Source organism: Papaver somniferum, chromosome 6, assembly GCF_003573695.1.
Source record: "Papaver somniferum cultivar HN1 chromosome 6, ASM357369v1, whole genome shotgun sequence".
Classification (NCBI taxonomy): Eukaryota; Viridiplantae; Streptophyta; class Magnoliopsida; order Ranunculales; family Papaveraceae; genus Papaver; species Papaver somniferum.
This window is the reverse complement of record NC_039363.1, coordinates 66009662-66034217: the sequence shown is the minus strand read 5'-3', so window position 1 is coordinate 66034217 and position 24556 is coordinate 66009662. Positions and strand designations below refer to the sequence as shown.

Genomic DNA, 24556 nt, shown 5'->3' with positions numbered 1-24556 from the left:
GAACCACAACCTAACTCCTCCTTCACAGCTCCAACTTGAATCAGTAGCAATCAATCATCGCCAGCTTCAGGACTCCATCAATAACAACACCTAACTCGATTTCTCTGTCCATCACATCCATGGCAACAAACCTTCTTGATACTCTGCTCATCATCGACTCGCATCGTTAATCATTGGCAACACACTCCATATTATCTCGTAATCATCAATCTTCATAACTAAACTCGAGTGTCCATCGTATTTCGCTGCCAAGACTACACTGAAGATCCAACTACATCTCGTCATCACTGCCAGACTCGAGTTTCACCATCGTTTATTAATTGAGACTCTCCAAACCGAGCTTCTCCCATCTATTCCATCTTTATTGCCAATGACCGAGCAAACCATGGCAGCAACCCAGTTCTTTGTCAATATCCATCTCCTCCCTGTTTGGTTAATATCTCTTCGTAAACAAGACGACAATGGAAGCAATTCCATAGTGCAATTTTCATTATGTGACTGCCTTGAGTAAAAGGCACGTCTGCCTTTAACAATTCCGTGGGTACACAATTCTCGCAACTTTGACTTTCTTCAAATGTTCGTAACTTCTTCATATGAGGTCGGAATGACTCCATTCTTTCGCTATTGGCTTCGTCTTTTCGACCTTTTCCATGTGATAACAAGAAATTATAGGTTTGAATGAGTTCCAATTGGTCTTTGTCCCTTTTTCTTTTGTAGCTAACTTCTTTATTTGCAGAATTAAGTGTCAATTCGCTTCTTTTGGATGATTCACTTAATAAAACACAAATAGAGAAAAACAAACGTAATATACAATAATTTGCAAGAATATAAACAATTACTAGCATGGATTTGACACTAAATATGTGCAAAATATGCACCAACACATGCAACCACAGAGAAAATAGTTGGTTCTGGCTTCACAATCCCAATGAAGTCTTTAAGTTGTTAACCTACAGGGTTTTGGAAAAAACCTAAGCTTAAAGGAGAATCGACTCTAGTCGCAACTAGTATCACACAAGAGGTGTGGGGATTAGGTTTCCCAGTTGCTAGAGTTCTCCCTTATATAGTCTTCAAATCAGAGTTTGCAATCAATACTACCTTGGTAACGGATGGGATTTTGATTTATCGACCAAGCCGTAAAAACAATAACAGCTGGGAAGTTTTATTTTTCATTGCTTACTCATATTACGGATAGGAAAACCTAGACGTTACCACTACCGCTGAAACATGAATTCGAACACAGAGATATATACGGCTAGGAAAGTCCCAGCCGTGATTAAGTTGTTGCGGATGGGATTATTCTATCTCGTACGCATCGACTAAATTACGGCTGGGAGTTCTTAGTTTTCCCAACCGTGAGAATATAAACGGATGGGAGTTCTTGGATCTCCCAACCGTGATATATATAAACGGCTGGGAAACAAACATATCCTAACCGTGATACTTATTTACGGCTGGGAAACAAAGAACTCCCAGCCGTAAACAGTTTCTGAAACTTTTTTTTTCAGACCTAAAATCTTCGAAACTTAATGATAGATCGATAAAAAGCTTAACTAAAGAGTGGATATTTCGATTCATACCTTATTGTTGTCATCTCAGGAGTCTGGGAGGCTGGTGCATCTCCTTCATTCAATTCCTCTTCATCTTCACTTACCACTTCATTAGTTGAAGTTGGTTTCTCTGCTTCAATAGGAGGTTGATTCGACGAAGAATGACCTAACTTTTCTTTTGCTTTCATGCTTTTATATAATGAGTTTAACCGACGACGTAATTTTTTTGAATCGACGATTAATCGTTGATGAACGGAGAAGAATGGAAGAATGGAAGAAGAAGAAGAAGAAGAAGAAGAAGAAGAAAAAGAAAAGAAGAAGAAGAAGAAGAGGGGCAAAGAAGAAGAGGCGCAAAGAAGAAGAAGGGGAATGCAAATGAAAAGAGGCAGTTTTTTTCTCTTTTAATTCATTTGATTTTCAGTTTTTTTTTTATATTTAATGAAAATCAATTTTTTTTATTGATTAGATTAATCAGTTAATGGAAGGGTAGAAGTGCCTTAAATGAAAATATATGAGGGTATTTTTGAACTTTCACATAAATCTGATCTCCCCCAATACCATTTAGTCTCCACCTAGCATTTTAAGCCCCAAAATCACACCCCTCAAATCCCCAATAATAGGATTCTTGCTTTTTTTGTTCTTCTTTTGTGTGAATGAGTTGCTCAGTTTCTTACAGTGGGTCTATATTACACCTGTGTACATAGTGAAGTATTTCATTGGATTCGTGGTGCATTTTTGAACATAATCTCTTACCAATTAGTAGACACAGAAAGGTAGAACACACGGGACTACTTTTATCCTTTTAAAAAACTTCTCAATACGGCATATAATAACTTGGTTCCACTGAAGGGATTAGGGAGATCCATTTTTTGGACATGAACAAATTTGGCAAATGGCTTAAAGAAAAAGTATAACAAGTGTTGTACTAATGTATGCGCGCTTTAGTTCTCGCAAGTATAAGAAGAAAATTTAGATCGAAGAAAATAAGCATATATTTGGATTTGTTCTCTACCAAATCGGTATAAACGGAGAAGATTTTCCTTGGTTTGCTAAACAAGATACGTTAGCTAATAAAATGGCCGTAAAATATCACCTAAAACAGGGAAAGTTAACTGAGATTAAAATTTCGATTTGTTTATGTCAAAAAGGACCAAATGATTGGTCCCGATGGTGCTAGATCAAAAATGATCTAGCAGTGAGAGAGAAAAAAGTTTTCCGATCGGCCAGTATCTGAAAAGTATAAATTAATACATGTACCGATATAATAATTATTTTTCTTTTTCTTTTTCTAAATAATAGTATGGTTTCATGCGTGATTTAACGGATAAAATATGTTGGATGAGTATCAACATGTACAAATACGCCAAACCATAATCTTAATCTGTCATATTAACATTGGTATCCGTGGAAATCTGATCTCCAAGTCTTAAATTGGAAATCTGATCTCGAAGTTTTAAATGAATTAGTACATAACAATTTCAAATGAATCATAACTTATATAAGAAAAACAGAAAAGTTATGTACTCAAAAAACTGCATGTAGTCGGCTAGAGTCTTGTCATCGAGGGTATAACTCGGTAATTGAATTTTCATTCACACTCCATGCTGCCGAATCGCTGCGTGATTCGTCTTTGAGGATCACCTGCTCTTCACTTTCACGAAAGATGGGTGCAGTACCAGTCTTTGTATGTCTAGCACCATCTGAGAAAAATGCAGGTGCAGAAGGTAAATCTAGACCCATAGAGTAGCTGTTGAGCATTAAGACGACTGTTGCCATGGTGGGTCTATCTGCAACATTATCTTGCGCACATAATAATCCAATATGAATGCATCTCATTGCTTCACTTTTCGAACATGTATCTTTCAAAGTTGGATCTAACAATTCTAAAGCTGATTCATTTTTCCAATGCGTCCATGCCTGCATTTGATTACTGGGTGATCACTCAATGAAAAAACAAAGAGTCCCCCATACACAAAAAATCTCTCTATACTCACATAGCTAAGAAGATCTTGAGCACCCCCTGGCTCATAGAAACAGTTACTCTTCTTCCCGCTGAGAATCTCTAGAATTAGGACACCGAAACTAAAAACATCTGATTTCACAGAGAACTGCCCATGCATTGCATACTCCGGGGACATATATCCACTGCAAATTCAATACCAAAGCAATTAACCGTGTATTGATACAAGAGTATGTTTTAACGCATTCTACAAACATACAAAGTACTTACTATGTTCCAACTATTCTATTTGTGTTCGCCTGAGTTTGGTCCACCACAAAAAGCCTCGCCATGCCAAAATCTGAAATTTTAGGATTCATATCTGCATCTAATAGTATATTGCTAGCTTTCAAATCTCGATGAATGATTTTAAGGCGAGAATCCTCATGTAGATAGAGAAGACCTCTTGCGATCCCTCCTATAATCTTGTATCGCGTTTCCCAATCCAAATATGTACGCTTAACGGGATCTACACATTCATTCGACCAAAGACAATCAATCTTAAAGGCCAATAACTTGAATATATCTCAGACTCACATGGTTGCCTAAGTATAACGACATAGAGAGAGTAGAAAAGCCATACCGAACAGGAACTGATCAAGACTTGCATTGGGCATAAATTCATAGATGAGCAGTTTTTCTTCTCCATCCAGACAGAAGCCAAGAAGCCTTGCAAGATTTCTGTGCTGAAGCTTAGCTACCAATACAACCTCATTCTTGAATTCCTGTTCCCCTTGGCCCGAGTGTTGTGACAGCCTCTTCACAGCGATTTTTTGCCCGTCTGCAAGTGTACCCTGAGGACACCAGAGAACTCAATCAAATAAACTCCTCAATAGAAGAAAATTGTTGAAAACTCCCAGTGTTTGCGACTTGGTATTTCAAGGAAATCATTGCATGTATATTAGTACCTTATATACACAGCCGAATCCACCTTCTCCAAGTTTATTAACTTCTGCGAAATTGTCCGTTGCAGCACTTACTGTACGAAAATTTAATTGCAAGGATTCTGCACTTTGGATCTCGTCATCGACAACTTCATGAGCAGAAAAAAAAAAAAGACAGTAAATGATTTGAACCTAAGACTTAAGAAGCGAACTTTGCAGTGTCGTATTTGAGTTGTCGTTACTTACCATCTAATCTCCTTGTCCTATGTTTCTTTCTACGGAAACGGAAGACCCAAAACAAAGTGATGGCAGCAAGTGCCCCAATTACGGAAGGAATGGATATAATGATAGCAAGTTTGGATGATTTCTCCCCATTTGCTGCAAGAATATGAGCCACATTTCTTCACGGATGATAAAATTATGAATGCGTAAAATATGTTAAGAGACAGAGTAATCTAATGTATTGTATATAACAAATGAGTACTACTTACGGCTTGGGGTCGTCGTAGACGAAGGTGGGGGTGATGCTGGTACGCGAGGAGGAGATAACGGAGGTGGCGATGGAGTAACCGATTGAGCGAAAGGATATAATTCGTATCTAAAATTACAACTTGGTCTAATAACCCTTCCACCTTGTTTCCCATCACAACAATTTGGTAATTCAGAGATAGCTCCAAGGAGACATCGATTGCAATTACTCGAAGATATATCAACAGTGCATTGTACTAATCCATAAACTTTCTGGAAACTAGTAAAACTTGCATCCCCGGCAGCAAAATTTAGGGAACCACTAGAAATAGCTTTACTTACTAAATCATTCAATAAATCAGCCAAAATCGGATTAAACTTATCTGGATCGGTAACGTTGTTAACATTCGACAAATAAACTCCTGGACTATCTTGCATTGAATTGAAGTAATACTGATTTGAATACCTTAACATACATTCATCATACCAAATAATTGCCTGTCTAGAAATTGGACATCTCTCATCTGTAATAATATCTTTAGCTGCTGTTTTAGCACAACTCTGACAATCTTCCGATGAAATATCACCTCTACACTGTAAAGACCCATAAACTGAATCCGGGGTTTTCCCGACTGTGGCGTTATAGTATCCATTTCTTACTACTGAAGTGTTGGCTGATGAAATAGAAGTAAGTAGAAGATTGAGGTTCTTTTGGAATGTACTGTTATTAGTATAATTACTTCCTAAACAAAAATGATAAGAATACGTTGGTTGTGCTGTTGTGAACTGTATCAGTGTGCTAGAAAGAAAAAACAAGTACAAGATGGGGATGGACAGATTAAAACAATCCATTTTTTGTTTTCGATCATCAAGAGAACGGAAGTTTTATTGAGTCCGGAAATATGTGTTCATCAAAATGGACAAAAACTGTTGGTCTCTGACTTTTATGGTTGAATTGATTAGTCTTCCATGCCATGTTTCAACTTGGCAGACTACGTACCATCACAAAATCATATTTTAATACAGCTTCTAGATTGATATTTATTTGGTAATCGGTTTGGGATTCGGTGGTTGGAAAAGAATTGTGCCAACACCATAATGCATATGACTATGGGTATATGATTATTTTTAGTATTTATTTATTTTTGGTACTGTCATGATATGGTGAGCAAAGAATACTATGATCACGATAATGTTGAATGAAAATGTAAGATACTAGATCGGGAAAGGAGTAGAGGACTGTAATATCCAAGATTAAAGTGCAGATAAGATAGGTTGTTAGGTGATTGACAATGACGGCTTTGTCTTACAATATTATGGGTGCTAAAATTATAATATTAGATGTCTTTTTTTTTTCCCCTTTTTATTGGCTAGAATGCGAACATTGAATATGATGGAAGTGAGTCATTGGAATTTGAGTTTCCACTTTCCAACTTGAAGGCTCTGAAGCAAGCTAATTTGAAGATAGATCTAAGTTATTTTGACTTTCAGTTTTGGCTGACTCACGTGAGGATAATTATTTGCAAGTTACAACTAACCCAGTTGGTTCAACTCATGGAAGTAAAACAGTAAGTTTTTAGCTAGTACGCGCCGAATAAGACTTTAAAAGCTAAAAAGAAACATAAGTTGGAAAAACTGTCAGAATTAAAACTACTTTGACAACAATCAAAACTGTTTTTTGGATTACTCGGGTGAAATACAAGATTGAAGAATAAACCGGCTCAATGTATGATGCATATGTACAGAAAGCTATTGTTTATTTACTGTCAGCGAGGATCTACTTGAGTAACTGATACCTCATTCACAGTCCATGCATCTTCTTCCATTGCTGGGTCTGACACAAAATATGCGGGCCGTGTTGGTAATGGGAGAGTCACCGAGTTGCTATTAAGCATTAGAATGATTGAGGCCATGGTAGGTCTATCAGCAATACTATCTTGAACACATAATAGTGCAATGTGTACACATCTCATCAGTTCACTTCTTGAACAGTTCTCTTTCATGCATGAATCTAGCAGTTCCATGACTGATCCGTTTTGCCAATGCCTCCATGCCTGTAAAACGACATTTCTCATTTGGTTTAAAAAGAAAATTATGTCACAAACTTAAACTTTCTAGTTAAACAACCATAGAAACAAATGCGCAAAAAAGTGAAAAGTAAAAATAAAGACATTAATACTCACATAAGTCAGAAGATCTTGAGCACCTCCTGCTACGGATTCATAAAACGCCGTGTTCTTTTTTCCGCTTAGAATTTCAAGAACTAAGAAACCGAAACTAAAAACATCTGACTTTACAGAAAAATGCCCGTGTAGTGCATACTCTGGAGCCATATATCCACTGCAGTATCAAATTCCAATTAATACTAAGACATTTACAAATCATCTCAATGTTGCTTTGTTATGGATTGATGTTTGTTCAATATTGTCGAAGAGAACATATTTGTTAATGGTTTGAAGTATTTGCATAGATAGACTTACTATGTTCCAACGATTCTAGCTGTATTAGCTTGAGTTTGATCTAGCACAACAAGCCTGGCCATGCCAAAATCTGAAGTTTTTGGAGTCATATCTTCTGCTAACAAGATATTGCTAATTTTAAGATCTCGATGGATAATTCTTACTCGAGAATCCTCATGAAGATATAAAAGACCTCGAGCAATTCCTCCAATAATTTTGTAGCGTCTCTCCCAATCTAAGTATGTCCGTTTCACATCATCTACATAGATTCATTGAATAAACTTAGGCTACCAAATTTCATAAATAAGAAAACAAAATTAACCGCATACGGTGCTTCCCAAAAAATGTTGCATGTATACATACCGAATATGAGTTGATCGAGACTAGCATTCATCAACTCATATATGAGTAGCTTCTCTTGTCCATGTAAACAAAAACCTAATAGTCTCACAAGGTTCCTGTGCTGAAGTTTGGCTAATAACATGACTTCATTCTTAAATTCCTGATCACCTTGACCTGAACTTGTAGCTAGTCTTTTTACAGCTATTTCTTGTCCATCACAAAATGTACCCTGAACATACCAACTAGTACTCAGAACTGAGAACTAAAATTTCTTAAGAAACCTAAAAGAAACTCTAAATTCTAATATGAAGTTCGAGTTCTAATTGAGTATATATGTACCTTATAAACAGGGCCAAATCCACCTTCTCCAAGCTTATTAGCCTCGGAGAAGTTATCTGTTGCAGCACTTATCATATTGAAGTTGAATTGTAGTGATTCTGCACTCTGAATATCTTGGTCCATATCATTGGCTATACCACAATAAAGACTTGATCAGTATAGAGAAGGGGTAAAACTTAAACTTAAACTTGATCAGTAGATAACTACTTACCGTAAGAATATTTCTTACTAATCCTATTTCTCTTATGGAAACAGAACCACCAAACAGCTATGCAGAATAGTAATACTGCGATTCCCAAAGGAACAGCTATGCTCACTGCAAGTTTCGATGAAGCCTTTCCATTTGCTGCAAAATTCTGATCCAATTAGTAAATGCATGATAAAATGAAGATATCAAGAAGAATTATAAACGGAATTAGCTCTATTTATTCCACCCAAAAAAACGAAGTTGACAAGGTGTAATCTGTTTCGGCAGTTCAAAGGTTGAACTTAATAACCAAAATCATAAAAGTACTCACAGTTGGTTATATTCGATGTCGTTTGCGTAGTTGAAGGAGGTAATAGTTGAGGGGTTGGAGGTGATGACGCTCGAGTAGGAGTGTAAAAAATAGATCGACCATAAAAATTATAAATCTCAAATCTAAATGTACAACTTGGATATAGAACTCTAGCACCTTCAGTACCAGAACAACATTCAGATAAATGCCCAATAGCTGATCTTAAACATCTATTACAGATACTTGGTGTCAGGTCTGGTGTACACTGAACCATTGCATAGACTTCCTGATGTCTTGTGTAATTGGTTGAACCAGTAGCAAATAAAGGTCTTGAACTGTTGGTAACAGCGTCAATCACTAAATCATCTAATAATCCACTTACTATGTTCAAAAATGGACCTGGGTTTTTCATACTAGCTTCACTAGTAAGTTCTTGAGATGGTTCTTCTGTCAAGATTGAGAAAAAATACTTACTGGAATACCTCAGAACACATCCATTGTAAAACATAATAGCTCCTTTGGAATTCGGACACCCAGAGTCGCTCAAAACTTCTTCCGTTGCAAGCTGTACACAATCTGAACATTTATCTGGTGATACATCCTCTCGGCAGTGTAGGGATCCGTAAACAGTATCCGGGCCTTTTCCGACTGTAATGTTACGGTAGCCATTTTGAGGGATTGTGTTGTTGTTCTCGAACGTTGTTGAGAGAGAATTAAGTAGGAGATTTAGATTGGCTTTATATGTACTGTTGTTGGCAGTGTAATTGCCATCTATACAGAAGTTCCAAGCTAAATAATTTGGGGTAGGTTCGTCAGCTTGTGCGGGTACTATTTGATCATTGTAAGATATGAACATCAAAATGAAGACAATGAGTTTATCAGAGAAACCCATTGCTTGTTTTTCGATTAGAATTTGCAAACAACTCAAAATCGGTACTATATAAATGAGTACCCGTTATCATGTTTGAATAGAAGAAGTTGAAGCATAGTTTTGTGAGCAATTGGAGGTTGGTTTTGAATGATTAAATTCTATGCACTTTTCTTCTTTTCATTTGTAGTTAGCAAATTGTCCTCGGTAGGGTGATGGCCTGCCTAGGCGGCTTTGTGCAAGTTGTACTATAATATTTGAAGATACTCATAGAACTTAGAGGATATCACAATCATTTCTTTTTACCCCAAAAGTAAGAAAATCCTTCTTTCTCTTTTAATTTATTCATGAATCTATAGAGTTGTCTTCAATTAAGCATTGTCAAATTGACAGACAATCAATGACATGAATGTTTAAATTGATGTTCATTTTAGTGGAAGCACTTAACCCGAGAATATGCGACGCTGTTTTTATCCAGTCACCAGATAATTCACCCACACATGAGACATTTCGTACTACATATTCATTGATACCAAAATATGGTGATTGGATTTTCAAAAAAGAATACGGTGATTGGGTAAAATCACCATATTTTACATATATATTGTTGGAAAATAATTAATAAAAAATAATTTTTTAAAGTTTTAATAAAAAATTATAATTTATTGTTTTCTTTTGCGAATGAAACTTATTAGTTCACATCGTGGAGTTTTCAATTTTAGTAATTTTAAGAAACTATATAAATCTTTTAATCCCACATCGGTGAGTTTTTCTTCTTAAATTGTATTTGTCAATTATATAAACAAATTCACTATTTTTGTAAAATCTATGGGAAAGGGATTGCTCTATATTTAGAGGGACCCCTAAGGGGAAAAACATTTCATTTTGTTTTCTCAAGTGTTCGAGATTTTCCATTATGGTTTTTCCGGAGTTGCCAAGCTCAAGTTGAGCACCTATTACATATGCTAGTAGTAGGTGTTGTAGGGTGTTTTATCTTGGAGATATCCGTCCTGTGAGGGCTATAACATCACTCTTGAGTGTAGCCGGGCGCTAATGTCTTAAGAGCAACGTGTTGAACACGTGACTCACTCTGTTTTTCCAAAGTTTTATCTTGTTGCTAGCGGAGATATGGGGAGCTCATCCGTTTCATCAAATCGATCACTTCCATTATAAAGGAGTTAAGTATCAATAACTTTTGCTTATTTGATTTTTCCTTGTTTTTGATTATGCACCCAACAATCTTAAGACATTATAATTTGTAATAATCGAAAAATGGTTGGTTGGTTTGTGAATCATGGATGTTAATTGTGGAGTGAAAAACAAAAACGAATTTTTGGTCAGTTGTATAGTTTCGAGTTTATCTCTTAACCTAGAAGGAATTTCGATGAACCTTTTTGACACAACGTAGTAGACATCCTGATAGTTACCCACGTAAAATTTCAGAATTTTTGGAGTTGTAAAAGTATTTTTTTGATATTTTACAAAACAGAGAAACGTTCCTGAAAAATTCTGACGGGCAGAATTTTGTTGTTAACTAAAGTAGTTTTTATGGGGTAACCATGAGTTTTTTGATATGGTGGTTCAAACGAAGTTTATAAATCTAGATATTATCTTCAAAACTCATATTTTATCTGAACTAAGGTTTGTGAGATGTGGTGTATTAGGTGATTAGGAAATTACCGTGTCCGTGGTCAGAGTATAAACGAAGTTTGTGACATGAAAGTGAAAAGGAACATGGCTACCAGGCGCATGTGGATGAACACAAGTCTTCCAAAGTTGACAAAGGCGAGAACATCAAACACAACTCTAAGCATAGTCTTCATAAGAAAGATATGTTTCGTAAAACTGAATCCGGCATTACTTTAATTAAGGATGATTGTTATGTTTGTAAAATTCATGGCCATACGGCAGTAAAGTGTAGACAACATAAAACCTTAATAAGTACAAAGTTAATGCTAATTTAGTTGAAACAAATTAGAACAAGTTCATTGACATGATGTCGGAAGTTATTTTAATAACCAATGTGAGAGACAGGTGGCTGGACTCTGGAGCCACTAAGTATGTTTGTTGAAACAGAGACCTGTTCACCTCTTATCAGAGGATAAGGGATGTCGAGAAACTCTATATGAGTAACTCATCTGCGACAGAAGTTGCATAAAAGGGAAAGGTCGAGCATAAACTCATATCTGCAATATTCTCACACTGAATGAAGTTTTCATGTTCCGAGCATATGAAAGAATCTTGTATCTTGTTCTCTTGAAGATGGTAAAAGATTGAAGATCTTAATTAAATGTGGAAAACTTGTTATAACTAAGGGCATTGATTTTTTAGGCAACAGTTATAGGACTTAGGGTCTATATAAATTTAAAGGAAAATCTGATGAAGTGAACATAGTTGATTCTTGTGCTTTCTTTTGTGTGTATTTGAATGTTTTGTGTGGTAGACTTGGAACCGTAAATTATAAGTTAATGCATAAACTTCCTAGCATAGGCTACGTACCCAAATTTAGTTTGGATCTTGAACACAAAAGTGAAATGAATATGCTATAAAATCTTTAGCACAAATGTTCATAGTAATTCTAAGCCCTTAGAATTAATTCAGTTAGGCCCAGTTGACATGAGTTCAACCCAAAACCACTATGATAAAAGATGGTTTATAACTTTCGTGGATGATTGTACGATGTACTATCTTGTATACTTTATTAGGGATAAGGATGATGCCTTAGAAGCCTTAAGATGTATAAACTTGAAGTTCAAAACCAATTAGAAGCCTTGAACATAACAACTGTATCCTTAAGAAGATGATAATTGCCATATTGATTAGTTCAGGATTACCTGCGGCCTTGTGGGAGGAGGCAGTCCTCTTAACTAGTATATTCTGAATATAGTACCCTTAAGGATCAGATGAAACTCCATATGATTTATGGAAAGGTAGATGACCTTCTTATGAATACGTCAAAGTGTGGGGGTGTTTGACTAAGATTGTCATTCCTCTTCCTAAAAGAACTAGATAGAAACTAAAAATGTTGATCGTGTCTTCATATAGGGTATGTTGAGTATACTTCTATATATAGATTTTTGGTTGTGTGTTCTGATTTTTCTGACTTTGTTGTTAATACTTTTACATAATCTATGGATACTGAGTTCTTTGAACATGTTTATTCTTAAACCTGTACCTCATTAGAGATGTATTGTTGATCCCCTAGATTTATTTTCAAATAGTCAGAACTTATCTTAATGGAAGATGAAGTTAAGGTTGAGCCTAAGAGAAGTAAAACAATTAGACTTGAGACTTCTTATGAAGCCGACTTCATAACATTCCTAGCTTAGACTAAGCCCTGGACTTGTAAACAAGCCTTGATATTTACTGAAACCCCATTCTGGTAAGAAGCTTAAATAGACTCAGTCCGTCGGAACCTGACTTGGAAGGTTTATAGTTTACCTCCAGAGAGTAAGACCATGAGATGTAAATGAGTCTTTAAGAGGAAACATTAGGTATATAGAACTGTGGAAAAATATTAGGCTAAGTTGGTAGCTAAAGGCTATAAACTAAAAGAAGGTGTATATTTCCTTGGTTCTTATTCACATGTGACGAGATTTACTTCCGTTGAGATGCTAATTGTTATTGCTGTCATAAACAAATTAGAGATACATCAGATGGATGTTAAGACAACTTTTCTAAAATCGTGAATTAGATAAAGAAATTTACATAGACCAACCTGAGGACTTTGTAGTGAAAGGTTATAATGACAAAGTTTGTAAGTTGAGCAAAATTTTGTATGGTTTATAAATAAGCACGTAAACAGTGACATTGAAAATTTGATCATGTGATAATGTGTAGTGGATTTAAGTTAATGAATCTGACAAGTATATTTACAAGTAACTTGTTAAGGATGCATGTGTCATTGTATGCTTGTATGTTGATGATATGCTTATACTTGATACAAACATAGATGTGATTAATTCCACTAAAAACATGCGCTGAATGAGAATGTTGACTTGAAAGACTTAGGCCTTTTTGATGTAATCTTAGGGATGAGGATTAGAAAATAATCTAACATATGTAGTCTTAGTCATTCTCATTATGTTGAATTTGTGCTTAAGAGATACAATCAGTGTGATTTTAAAGCCTGCTTGTACTCCGTACGATTATTCTTATAGACTCAAGAAAAAAGGGTAATGAAGTATCTTAACTTGAATACTCAAGAGTTATAGGATGTCTGATGAATTTAATGAACTGCAAGAGTCCAGAAATTTCCTATATTGTGAGTAAGTTAAGTAGATATAATTGTAGTCCAGAGCAATAGCATTCAGATGCACTGAGTAGAGTATTATGGTACCTAAAATACTCTATTACCTTTTATTTGATTTATGAAAGGTATCTTGCTGTCCTTGGGGGACTTTGTGATGTAAACTGGATAGTTTACTCAGAAGAGTCTAAGTCTACGAGTGGATATGTTTCACTCTAGCATGAGGGTTTGTTTTTGGAAGATTTACAAACAAACATATATTGCTCAATTCATTATGGAATCTGAGAGTATTGAGTTAGATAAAGCACGAGAGGGGGTCGAGTGCCTAAGATGCTTTTTAGAAGGCATTCCTCTCTGGCATAGGCCTGTGCCAGCTATATCTATACATTGTGTTAGCCAAGGTATAATAGCTAAAGCTGAAAATAACTAATCTCAATCGGCATTATTTCCATTGATTGGATAAAGTCCAAGGAGAATATCGCGCAACCTTTGATGAAAGGTTTATCCCAAGAGATAGTTAAAAATGCATCGAGGGGGAAGGAGCTTAAGCTCATAAATTAAACTTTCCATGAAGGATACTCAACCTTGCTGACTGGAGATACCAATATCAAGGTTTCGAATGAGACAACTAATTTGTGGTGGGTAAAGGTAAACACTATCAGAGAATTTTATTCTCTGTCCCTCCCCTATGATGTAGACGTGATAGTGTGACAGCATGTGAAGGATGACTTTTAAGAAGTCTTAATGAGTTATATTGTTTCAATTTAAGATTGAAGTGGGGTATAGCAGTAACACTCTTTATGGAAACTCACCTATCTGAATGAGGAAGTGGGCCGCTTCCTATGAGAATATGAGCTTTGATTCTCTAGAGCATTATGAGAAACAGGATATGTCCATGGACAAATTGGACAAAACGGCACGAGCTTGGCAACAACCTTGGAGATATCACCCGTGGTTGTTATCGCGAATTACATCAAATGCTAGCAGTTCAAGACATAGTTCACTGTCTCTAGCAAGTAATTCCGGTAATATCTCACTAAGCAAAGGTTCAAGACCTCATGGACACCTCTGCCTAAAATGGTATTTCCTGCGCTTTTTATGTGGTTTTCGTTTTGATAGTTTTGGTATTACTGGAACTTAGGACCTAAAGGTCACTAAGGTTTCACTAGTTCATGTTTTTTCACTTTGGTGAAAGATACCTATAGTCTCATCATGTGAGAACTAAAGATGAAAGCTCTCAATACTATTATGATTTGTGCAATCCATAGTATGACCATGGGGTCAACACACTTTTGTGTGAGGGAGAGGACGTAGAAATGACTAGTATGATTTCAACACTTGCACGATCAGTCTGTTTGGATCGTGAGATTGGGATGTTGATTTACCAAGATCTATCTGTGTTTTCATGTTTTATTGAGTTTTCATTCATGTGGGGGATTGTTGGAAAACGATTAATAAAAAATAATTTTTTAAAGTTTTAATAAAAAATTATAATTTATTGTTTTATTTTGTGAATGAAACTTATTAGTCCCACATTGTGGAGTTTCCAATTTTTAGTAGTTTTAAGAAACTATATAAACCTTTTAGTCCCACATCGGGGAGTTTTTCTTCTTAAGTTGTATTTTTCAATTATATAAACAAATTCACTACTTTTGTAAAATCTATGGGAAAGGGGTTGCTCTATATTTAGAGGGACCCCTAAGGGAAAAAACATTTCATTTTGTTTTCTCAAGTGTTCGAGATTTTCCTTTATGGTTTTTTCGGAGTTGCCAAGCTCAAGTTGAGCATCTATTACATATGCTAGTAGTAGGTGTAGTATGGTGTTTTATCTTGGAGATATCCGTCCTATGAGGGCTATAGTATCACTCTTGAGTGTAGCCGGGCGCTAATGTCTTAAGAGCAACGTGTTGAACACGTGACTCATTCTGTTTTTCCAAAATTTTACCTTGTTGCTTGCGGAGATATGGAGAGCTCGTCCGTTTCATCAAATCGATCACTTCCATTATAAAGGAGCTAAGTATCAATAACTTTTGCTTATTTGATTTTTCCTTGTTTTTGATTATGCACCCAATATATATAACTACACACTCCGGTAAGCATATTTTACATGTTCATTTAGTTGTCATTTGCAAGACGATTTGGAAGGCATAAGTCAAAACCGACTGATCTTTCCGTTTTCGTAATGTTAAGTCTCCGTGCATTTGTCATTTCTGGCTAACTTTTGTGCCGCATTTGTTGAAATTTTGCAGCTTGCAACTTGCTGGCTAGTGGAAGTTATAGCTGGAGTTACAGTATGGGCACATGTGAACGCCTAATTTGTTATCAATGAAGTTTTGACTTACGTGATGTGTACCGAATGGTATCTCTTATTCTTAAACCAAGTCTAGTGGAGAAGGGAAGTGGTGAGTTTAACAGTGTCCCCATGTCAGTTTGAAAGAATGTCCGAGTGTAGCAGTGAGGGAGGGAAAAAAGATTTGGACGAGGGTTATATTTTCGCTCAAATATATTATATTTATTTTAGTAAGATATATTAAGTAAGGCTAAAATTGATTAATAATATATGTTATTAGATTTTTTTTAATAAAAAAGTTAATAAGCCTCGCTTTTTTATTTTTTTCAGGATTAAATCCTCGTCCCTCTAAATCCCCAATAACGTTCTCTGCTTTCGAGCAGAGAAAAACGGACGAGACTTTAAACAATTGTTTTATGTCTCAATCGTCCCACTCTTTCTCTCCGCTAGACTCAGCCTTAATGGGCTTAATAGAATATTTTCAGCACAAGTGCAAGGCATTTCAATTCAGTGAATTTCTCCTTTAAATGTGCAAAATTGGAGTGTCCACATTAATTTAACGATTTTGTTTATTATCTTCCAAGATCTTCCACGGCTTTTTCTATATTAAAGGCGAGTTTAGTATTGTTGTGAGTTTTAGGAAAGCGTTTTTATGTTTTGTTGTGATGTACGTTGCTCTGTTGTGCTGCAAAAATCAAGTAGCAAGGCTTGAGTAAACTATAATACATAAATTATGAGACGTGTGCAAAGCACAAATATATAGTACTTAAAGAGCAATTTGAGTCTCGGTAGAATTCCAAAAATTTTGAGAGATTTTAAAAGGAAGATTATTAACTGTGAAGTTCCGGAACCAATAGAATTTAATGAACAAAAAGATTGTGTTCACGAAGCAAATATCAAACTAGAGAGGTAAATGTCATGTACCTGTATTGGAGAGGAGGATGACCCATATCATAATTAGGGTGGTAGTTGATAGACGCATTTATGTGTCTAATTTGTCCTCAATGTTCCGTATTGTTAGTACTCGTTTTCGTACTTATTATGGTGTTTTGTGTGTTTGTAAGTATTTTTTGGAAATAAATAATGTTGGAAAATTCGGCTCGAAAAGTTGCTCGGAGTACCCCGGAGGACAATTGCTATTCGGATCCCCACTTTTTCTAAGGGGCACCCACGGCTATGTGTAGCCCATTTGTCTATAGCACCCACTGGTTATTTGGCACCCAAGACGTTGGATAAGGGCTAACCTCCTTCTTCGTTTGAATTAAGAAAAATGGCGGGAAAATTTTCAGTTCTTGATTTGGAGTGGTTATAGTGTGATTCAATGGCTAAAATTTCATGGGAAGACTTGATTGAGCGTAACGGGCATGGTATGATTGGTGATTTCGATTGAATTTGGCTAGATTTTCCAACAGACAAAATATGGCAGTTCGTACACCGGAAGGAGATTTTCACGAGATTACAGCAAGTTAGACGTGTGCTGCTCGTGTTTGGATAACACTCGGTCTCTACAGAAGCATGGAGAAGTTAAATAAGGGAGATTCTTAAGCTGTAGGAGCATGAAGTTTTAAAACAGGAAATAAAATTTCCGTATCTTGCATGGGAGTATTTTTCATTGACTGCCGGATTATTTGGAGTTATGAGGGCTTATTCTCAGTCCAATTGAGTATTTAAGGGCTTATGGAGTCACAGAGTGGGATTACGGAGAGTTGGGAGAGTTTATAGCATTACAGAGTCAAGGAATTTCGAGTTGCAGAGAATAGCCATTTTATGCTACTGTGAAGAACACCAAGAACATAAGACGTGCACGGAACAGTCGTTGTTGCTACAGTGACATCAACAGTTTTCATCTATCGTTATCTGTAACAGTGCGGTTTGTAACACTTATAACTGTTACAAACCCGGTTTTTAATAGTTTCTCTCCATTTTATCATTTGTACACCACCTTTGAGCAATAAAAATGAATTTTGAGCGTGTTTTCAACATGATGATGAGCATTCTCCCGTGACCAAGGCGACGGAGGAAACTATTCACTTATGCTTGATTGGTAATTTCTTTTTATAATTTTAATTATTATTAATTTAATTTAATCCACTAAGATCATTATAATTGTGTGTTTTTATGAGATGAAAATGGTTTTCTTAATTAGTTGTGAATCAATTTGATGTCTTATGCTCAGAAATATTTCCTTGATAATTCATGCTTAGATTACAATTTAATGTTTGGAAACCTTACAAATATTAGTGAGTTAATGTGAAAAAAGGGCTTAATAATAATTCTTGAAATAATATTTATCAATTAATCAGTTAAAGGAATAGTGGAATCCGGAGTGTTGGTGTAATTTTAAAATATTGATATCACTTTATTTGAGTTTATCTTTGTTTAGCTTAAAAATTTAATTTAAAAAATCGAACCTTCACAAGTCTCAACAAACCTTTTACTACAACTCAATTGAAAATCTCTTCAATACGAACTATCTTTGTAAGGCTAGTGTCTGTGTAATGAAAATTAATTATTAGTTAATATTATTAGCCTTTAATATTAATTGTTAATTAGTAGTTTAATTATAGTTAGGGTAATGAATGGTTGATATGTAACCATATGTATGTCTTGTGATCGTTAGATCGATTTGGTAAACCTATCTTTGTAAGGCTAGTGTCTGTGTAATGAAAATCTCAATCAATTCAGAATCCAAATATCGAGTTTATCGATTAAGCTGTGTTCTTTGTGAACCAGTAGGCTTGATCCTCTGGGATTAAGAGAGGTTTACCTCAATTTATCTATCCAATCTTGTTATGTACATCTAGGTACATAACAATTGGTATCAGATTCATGATCCCACGTACCTGATTATGATGGGAGGAGGTGATCCAACACTACAGGAGGTTTCTTCTCAGCAACAACTTCAGGGTGAACGATTATCGGTGTTAGAACATCAAGTGAAAGATATCAAGATCAAGTTGAGTTCTATCCAGGAAATCCTGAATCAAATACTAGTTCATCTTCCAATCCCAGCAGTTTCATCTTCAAATTCACCACCAAATCCAAGTCATATACATGAAGATTCCAATCAAGTTTCAATTCTTACTAACTCAAATAGAGATTTCACAATTCCTCAATCTGAGAAACAACATCAATTCCTAATAGTGTTGATGAAGATTCTATCGATTCGGAATTGATCCCTCCATTTTTCTTCATCGAGAACGAAGATGTGGATTCGCTTCATGGTGTGAGGTTACAGTTTGACGAAATTGCAAAAATAGAGATCACTGGCTTCTCCAAGTTATCTCCAGTCACAACTGAAATATTAAAAGGTTTTGAGTTGCAGTTTTGCGTCAAATATTTTGAGGAGCGTTGCACAAATCCTGCGTACTTAAAGAAGTTGTTCTTTCTCCACAACAAGTTACTTCGTAGGGATTGTTTGGTCTCCATTTTGATTATACTCGCTCCTTATTTGATCAAGGTAAGTGTCCTGTGATCTCACCACTTACTTGTGAGAAATTACTTCTTCACTTGCTTCTTAGCCTGGGGTATGATTCAAATTTGCGGTTTATAAATCTGTTTCCTCGGTTATGGCTTACTGATGATATAATTGTGTGCTCGAAGAAGATGTTTGTTAAAATGCCTGAGAGGGGTAGATTTTCGCTACTCTTGTTTGATAGAGTAAATACTGTCGAGAATTTTTGTGAAAACCTTGCAAGCTCAAAGGATTTCATAGTTCTCGAAAGCAAGTTGACCTGTAACTGTGAGGACAGTGTTACTCGTAGTTTTGATTATACTCTTTCATTATTTTATCGAGGACAAGTGATCGAGCTCAGTTTAAGGACTTTTACTTAATATTCTGAAATTGTGTCTCATATTGATGTGTGCTTGCAATTTTTTGATGAATGTTATAGAGTTTCTGTTCCAGAGTAGATTCATGAACATAGTGTTTCTATTACACAGCTGCATGGTATAATGTTTCAAATACATATTGTGTGTATCCATTTGTTTTAGGGTGAAAACGATTTCTGCTGATTTTGGTAATTTCGGGTGTGTGGGTGAGAAACGAGTTTAAACCCTAAACAATGTACTGCAAGGGAGTACTTTAGATTCGAGAGATCAATCTGTACAAATATGGCCTAAACCAAGAAATTGTCGTTCCAGACTTGCTTCGGTCAAAAAGTGAAGGAGAAGGGTTGGTCTTGGGGAGGGAAGCGAAGAGAGAATTGAGACCAGAATAGTTGATTCTGGAAGAGTAGTTGTTTCACGACTTGTATCAGAAAATGGGAAGCTAACAGATGGAAAGCTAGCAAATATTTTCTGAGTGTTGTATCCTCCTGACCTGAACTTGTTGTTCGGTGGAAATAGGTAATGCCTATTTATACCAGTCGAAGTGAAACGTACTCTGGTATCATTATGAAATGGTAAACGGGTGAGTAAATGGGAGGAGGTGGTAACCGGTAACGCCTGGAATTGATGTTCCATAAATGAAAGTGTTTCACCATTAATCTATGTATTTACTAACCGCATCATTATTATGACACTATCTTATAACGGGCGTAGTGTACGCCGCACGCTGTAAACCACCAAACCAATACCCAATGAGTATCCCCCAGTTCGTGACATGTGCTGATGTCTCGAGCGTTTTCGTGGAAAACATGTAGCATGTTGTTGTTGTCTGGAAAGTTGAGCTTGGGAGACTTGCCGATTCGGTGGTGACCTTCGACGGTCGAGATTTTGCATCTTAAGAGGAAAGGTAGCCGTTGATTATTGTAACCTTTCGTTTGGTAGCCAGTGGCATGAAAGCATGATCAGTATGGCTTTAATATGGCCTAGTTTAGGCGCGGCCAAAATTTAGGGTTTTGGCTTTGTTTATACGCGACCAAACTAGGGCCAAAGGTTGCCATGCGTTAGCTGGTAACCTTGGACGGCTAAGATCTGCATCTTAGATGAAAAGTGGCCGTTGAATGTTGCAGGCCTTCGTTTTGGTAGCCGCATAGGGAAGGCTAACATGGTATGGCGCGGCAAGGTGGATGACATGCTATTGGCACATGTGGCATGGCCGGCATGCCTTGGTGCGGTTTGGCGTGGCCAAATTTAGGGTTTTGTCGTTGGGGCAAAGGTTACCATGGGTTGGTTGGCGACCTTGGACGGCTAAGATTTGCATCTAAGATGGAAGGGTGGCCGTTGACTGTTGCACGCCTTCGTTTTAGCAGCCGTGAAGGGGAAGGATGGCATGGCGTGACAAGGTGGCTGGCATGCCATTGGCACATGTGGCATGGCCGGCATGCCTTGGCGCGGTTTGGTGATGAGTGCTAAATAGTGCATATTTATATATATTTTTGTTGGCATTTAACTCATCTTTTGTGCATTAATTCTACATTTTATCCCATATTCTGTATTTTCATTGTTTTCAAGAATAAATATTTTTCTTACTTAATTTTTCATTTTTAGGTAACAAATAAAATCTGGATGAAGTGAGGAGCAAAAAGAGCAGAAAAGTAGTGAAAAGCCGGGAGGAATTACGCAAGGAAGCCGCGAAGAATGTTGTGCACAAGACCAAGAGGGTAGAAATGGGCTCAAGAAGGAGGAATTGTTCTTAAAGAAGTTATGGGCCTGGCATACCCAAGGCCCAAAACCCTTTCTCAAACCCACTTCCACTACCCAAGCCCGTATCGGATTTCAGCCGTCAGATTGAAGCATCTCAGCATCCTACGGTCGCTCCATCATCGCACATCAAACTCCGAAGCTCCCGCTTTACATCGCAACGCCGATCTCCATCTTGGGCCGTCCTTTTCGTTGCATTCCTCCATCCGACGGTCGCTACCCACAGACTCCCATCTCATCGTTGGATCCACCTACCATCGTCACATCCTACGGATCAGCTCGCCAAACATCGAATCAGATGTTCCCGCTTCACACCCTAGCACCGATGCCTATACTACCACCCAAACACCTCCTTCTTCCCAAAACTTCATCTCCTTCACCCGACAGTTGCAGAGCTCTGCAACTCCACCACCTCCCCTCTCTGCCGCTGTCACTTCCGTCACCACCACCAGTTCCATCACTGCCACTACTATCTCTTCACCGACAACACCCCCATATCCCTAGCCTAGTTATTTTCTTCTTCTCACAACCTCTGAAACCCTAGGTTTTGGGGTGAGTAAAATAACTCGAAATTAGGGGACAATAGGAGCAGAGGAAGAGCATCAAGGACTAGAGGAGGCATGGGTCGAGCAGATTTTGGGAGTTTGTAAGTTAAATTTTGTGTAATTAAAAAACCCTAATTTCTGATTTGGGGATTTACAATTAGGGTTAGTGTTCTGGTATAAAATTGTACACTGTGTAACATTGTGAGAGGGAGGAGGAGACCCAAGTTTAATTTCAGTAAGAATTTTCTCTATCAATTGGTTTTTGTTCTGTGTTCTGTCCCTGTAGCTTTTCTCCATGTATAATAACCCTCTTAGTATCATGTTAGGCTCTCTAACTATGAACTAAGCATCCTAACTAGGGTTAAGATGAAACCCTTAGCCTTAATACTAGAATGTATGTCTATTGCTGCTGTTTTATGCCAAGATCACTGTGTAGGATATAATTTTTGTTGATGAACAACATGTTGCTTTCACCTAGAATGTCAAGCATCCTAGGTAGTTAGAATTCCCCTATGTATGTTCACTGACTCTAAATTGCTTGTTACTGTGTTTTGATTAGTTGTGCTTTAAACAGACAACTAATGCTTGCCTTGATTGAGTGATTGGAGGTGATTTATCCACTTTAAGAAGCTGAGTAGTGCAATAGCTAACATGCTAGTATGGGCTGAGAGGTGAATTCTCAAATCCTAGTTTCCATTCATCTGATTCACCATATCCTTATTGCTGTTCAGAAATTTTCTCCTCATCATTTGCTTGTTCACTTCAGTTATCTTTGTAACCTTGCTTCAATCTCAATGATTGAATTAGTGTAATGTTCTGCATCCAAATCTGCTGTTCAGTTAATGTGAATGATTAGTATCAATGATTAATGATTAGTGCTCCAGAAATAAATGCTAATGTTAATGTTCAGTCAATGGTTAATGATTAATGTTAATGTTCAGTTAATGTAAATGATTAGTAGTTAGTGATTAATGCTTCAAGAATAAAGACTGTGTTGATTTTGATGCTAACCTGAAGTCAATGCATTGAATGTTTAATGTTAGTGGAAAATTAATGTTAGTTCTGTCAAATAAATGCTAGTTCTGTTTATGATTGAGAAATTAATGCTAGCTCAGTTAATAACTGTTAATGGTTGTGAATTTAATGCTTGTTCTGTTAATGGTTGTTAGTGGAAAGTAAATGCTAATTCTGTGTAATGATTGGGAAGTTAATAACTGCTAATGATTAGTTCTGTTGAATGCTAATGATTAGTTCTGTTTAATGTAATTTGCCCTGGTTAGTGTAATCAGCAAGAATTTGGTCACAATAAGAAAGATAGCACCTGCACCCCCTTGTCCCTGTGGAACTGACCTGTGCTTGCCCTGTGTTGCTTGCCGACACTGTGCACTTGCAGTAGAATTTTTAGGACTACATTTCTAGCCCCAACAAGTTTTTGGCGCCGCTGCCGGGGACTCGGTTGCGGCGCAATTGCTCTTTCTTTCTTGTGTTGTGTTGCTGAACTGCTGCTGTTCACTGAACTGTGCTGTGGAGCTGCTCCTCTTCTTGCTGTTGTGCTAAGCCTGTTGCTGAACTGGGCTGCCAAGCTGCTGTGCTGCTGCAGTTCTCTTTCCCTGCCAACCCACTTCTCCTGCTCTGCTGCTCTGTGCTTCTGACCTGCTAGCCTCTCCCAAGCTGCTGCTCTCTGCTGCTGTTGTGTTGCTGCTGCTGGTGCACTTGCAGCTTTGCTGAACCAAAAGCCCAACTGGGCTGAAAGCTGAAGAAGGTGCAGAAACTGAATCAAAGCCCAACTGGGCCTCAGAAAAACTAAAGCCGCGTAGGACGATCCAAGCCCAACTGGGCTTTAGCAACTTAAACCGAACAGCTGGGCTGTGCTATTCAGGTAGGCCTAACCCATGAGATAACCCAACTGGGCCTCATTAAATTCATCTGGGCTTGTGTTTAAGTATTCATCTGGGCTTGTATAATTTTAAATTTTCTTTCTTTTTTTTTGGGCCTGTAATAATTTTTAATTTTCTTTCTTTTTTTTTTCTTTTTCTTTTCTTTTATGGGCTTGTATTTATTGTTTGTTATTATTCTTTTCTTTTCTTTTGTGGGCTTGTCTTTTAATTTGGACTTTAGGTGTATATCCCATCCATTAGGCTTCCATCTGATTAAAAAAAAAAAAAAAAAAAAAATTAGGGCTCTACATTTCATAAACCAAAACCCTTTGTGAAACCAAACCCATTCAAAACCAAATCATCAAGAAACCCATTTTAAACCAAAATATTGGGCCTTTTGTGGTTCCAAAAATTGTTTCCGACTGCTCTGACCAACATGTTAGCTGAGGTACCTGCTAGGACATGATTGTGACCTACAGAGACCAAACCAACAGACTCGTTAGAATTAACCCGGACGATCCAATCGAAATCCTTAGTTCTGAGGTAGACAGTCCAGATCAATCAGAAACAATGGGAACCCCGTACACTCAAGGATTATATGTA

General features: G+C 36.9%; 2 protein-coding genes across 3 annotated transcripts; both read right to left on the bottom strand.

Moving 5' to 3' along the window:
* Positions 1 to 2909: 2909 nt before the first annotated feature.
* LOC113287830 (cysteine-rich receptor-like protein kinase 10) lies at positions 2910 to 5835 on the bottom strand. 2 transcript variants are annotated; one of them, XM_026536679.1, is made up of 7 exons: positions 4925 to 5832; positions 4680 to 4811; positions 4458 to 4582; positions 4133 to 4343; positions 3781 to 4018; positions 3545 to 3695; positions 2910 to 3467 (listed from the first exon to the last, which is right to left on the bottom strand). In XM_026536679.1, exons 1-7 carry the CDS (start codon positions 5751 to 5753, stop codon positions 3108 to 3110), a joined length of 2046 nt encoding a protein of 681 aa, XP_026392464.1. In that variant the 5' UTR covers positions 5754 to 5832; the 3' UTR covers positions 2910 to 3107. The 2 variants fall into 2 exon arrangements, with proteins under 2 accessions (XP_026392464.1, XP_026392465.1); XM_026536680.1 differs by having other exon boundaries at positions 3109 to 3439; positions 4925 to 5835.
* Positions 5836 to 6550: 715 nt separating this feature from the next.
* Positions 6551 to 9539, bottom strand: LOC113287831 (cysteine-rich receptor-like protein kinase 10). The gene is made up of 7 exons (XM_026536681.1): positions 8560 to 9539; positions 8253 to 8387; positions 8042 to 8172; positions 7724 to 7931; positions 7382 to 7619; positions 7085 to 7241; positions 6551 to 6955 (listed from the first exon to the last, which is right to left on the bottom strand). The coding sequence occupies exons 1-7, from the start codon at positions 9428 to 9430 to the stop codon at positions 6668 to 6670; spliced, it is 2028 nt and encodes a 675-aa protein (XP_026392466.1). The 5' UTR covers positions 9431 to 9539; the 3' UTR covers positions 6551 to 6667.
* Between the last annotated feature and the right edge of the window lie 15017 nt (positions 9540 to 24556).